This window comes from Montipora foliosa, chromosome 9 (assembly GCF_036669935.1).
Source record: "Montipora foliosa isolate CH-2021 chromosome 9, ASM3666993v2, whole genome shotgun sequence".
NCBI classification, from domain to species: Eukaryota; Metazoa; Cnidaria; class Anthozoa; order Scleractinia; family Acroporidae; genus Montipora; species Montipora foliosa.
The window spans coordinates 18638859-18641358 of NC_090877.1; the positions used below are offsets into that span (position 1 = coordinate 18638859).

A 2500-nucleotide genomic window follows, 5' to 3' on the forward strand; every position below is an offset into this window, starting at 1 on the left:
GCACTGAAGTGCAGGAATTACAGATAGTTTGCAAAGTAAGGACTGCACTGCTGTTTTTGTGGAAGAAAAGCCAAAGGATAAGGTGCAAAGGGAGGAAATTACAGTTTAGTGTCATGTGATGCTTGTCGTACATGTAATCGTTTTTCAATAACTGTATGGTAAAGCTGGAAAATAAAGAGGCATTGCTAAATGAGAAGTAATGAAGTAATAATTAACTACAATGTGTTTGGTGTTGTATTTGTCTCATTCATCTTCTTTCAAAGTTACATTAATAAAGTTCAATGTTTTTATACAAGAACATGAGGTTGTACATGTATACAATCACTAATGGTTGTATATAATTCATTTAATTATTGTATTAGTTCATTCATCAGCCCTAGCTTTTCCCTGCTACCCTTTCAAACCCTTGCCATGCTTTCAGACAGTTGAACTTCATCACTATTTACAGAACCATGCACGTGACCTCAATAGCGCATTTCTATTGGTTTTCATGCTTATGAATTATTAATGAATTTTGCAAACATAAATAGAATAAAAACTGAAATTTTTGCCATACCTGACGAAGCATTAGCTGAATCTGTGTAGTTGACAAATGCAATGTCTGGTCTGCAACTTGTGGGTAGGTTTTCTGTGTTGTTCTTGGGTTTCAAAATATTTGCAGCGTCAGGAAGAAGCTCAGCAAACGTTGCCACTGAATCCAACCATGTTTTGGTCTCTTGGTAGAAAAAAAAAGACCCAGAACTAAATTACAAAAAGTTCTGGACAATACACAGTTTAAATACAAAGTTATGACCATGAAACCAAAGTTAATACTTTTCCTTCTCAAACAAACATTTGCAGAGGGGTTGTGGAGATCTCTGCCACACTTTGGAAAACCCGGAGGGGGTGGTCAAAGGGTTGGTCAAAGTTCCTTTTCAAAATGAAAAATCCAGGAAAGGAGGGGGGGGGGTCCTAAATGAAATGAAATTCTCTCCATGGTCATTTCCTGGAACCAAATAAATTACTCTGTCAAATGAAATTCTAAACAAAGGAATATGAATATGAATATTTCAGTAGACATGGTTTAATCATAATTCAAGATTTGATTTAAATTACTTATTATAAAATAAATGCATACTTGCAGGCGGATGTGGTGAATTTCCAAAGCCTTCCATTTTCTTACCAGTTGGACCCATCATTGCTGTTTTAATAAAAACAAAACAAATGGGGCAAATTTTAACTCCACTTTTCTGGATGCTTACTTCAGGGAAAAATAAACTACGGTATAACCATATCTTTATAATCAGAGCCATTGAATGGGTCTGCATTAACAGGGATTGATTGGGCCTGCATTGTAAGGACTCTTTGTATGTACAATGTAAGTTAAAGGTGTTCAAAGGCTGCAGGGACTAAGAGAAACGTCACAGAATTGGAAGCTCTGAAGGAGTATAAGCAAAGGAAGAAGAGGGAGAGAGTGGAAAACTGTATGACAGAAAAAAAGTTGTTCAAAAGGGAGACAAAAGAGGTGGATAAAAACAGGTGACAGAGGGACTGATTTCTACAGGTCAAGCTCAGGACCTTAGAAGAACAAAAGAACAATGAGGACTGAAAAACAGAATGTCTCAATTAATATTTAAAAATTAATGTTGAACGGGTGATGCATCCAAGATTAAACAGTGTAGCATGCATTGTCTAATTGCAGCAAGCTTGCCCAAGTTGAGTGTGACAAAAGACATAATAAATTATGGTAGAGTTGTTTACTGATGTTTTATGTGTGGGAGCTACAATTATAATAAGATTCCAAAACTGTGACAAATGGTGTGAACAAAATTAATAATTATTGTTCTGAAGAAGGCAAGGAAAAATGAAGATGTCAATGCACATCATTTCTGGATGCAATAAACTGGCCCAGAAAGAGTATAAAATGAGACATGACAACAGTAGGAAAACTATTCACTGGGACCTTACTAGGATAAAAGGGTTTAGAATGCAAACAAGTGGTGTGAACCCAAAAAATGTTTCAAAGGCTGATGTTTGAAAGATCATAATAATGGGATTTTACATGTATGATACAGACTGACAAGGACATACATGTAACAGTGAGAAGACCAGATCTCCTGATCCTAGACAAGGAGAAAAATGTGAGTACAATTGCAGATTTTTCGTTCCCACAAGATGCCAGAGTGGAGCAGTAACAAGACGAAAAGGTTCAGATCTGAAGTACAGGTACCACAATTTAGCAAGTGAAAACCCCTGAGGATCTGGAACATTAAAGTCGCATTTATTTATTGTGACTGGTGCCCTTTAGCACATTGCAAGGACAATGAAATCAAATCTGGAAGAAAATCGAGAACTTTGAGAATGATCTTTTTGTTGAAGTTTGTTCTTCTTGGTACAGCAAGAATCTCGAGAGAGGTCCTTGAATCCTGATGTTGATGGTTGTGCCTTGACTTCAGGGAAAATTCCAGCAAATCATACAGTAGTTGCTGTGTGTGTGCACAGAATGACAATAACGATGATG

The 2500-nt window shown here is 36.6% G+C and overlaps 1 protein-coding gene across 3 annotated transcripts in view; it reads right to left on the reverse strand.

Moving 5' to 3' along the window:
- LOC137970178 (AP-4 complex accessory subunit tepsin-like) overlaps positions 1-2500 on the reverse strand; it is a 35498-nt gene that overhangs the window by 17355 nt on the left and 15643 nt on the right. For all 3 annotated transcript variants that reach the window (XM_068816691.1, XM_068816692.1, XM_068816693.1), the window contains exons 7-8: positions 1118-1180; positions 557-715 (exon numbers count right to left, since the gene is read on the reverse strand). In XM_068816691.1, the coding sequence (XP_068672792.1) occupies positions 557-715; positions 1118-1180 (222 nt within the window). The remainder of the gene's footprint in view (positions 1-556; positions 716-1117; positions 1181-2500) is intronic.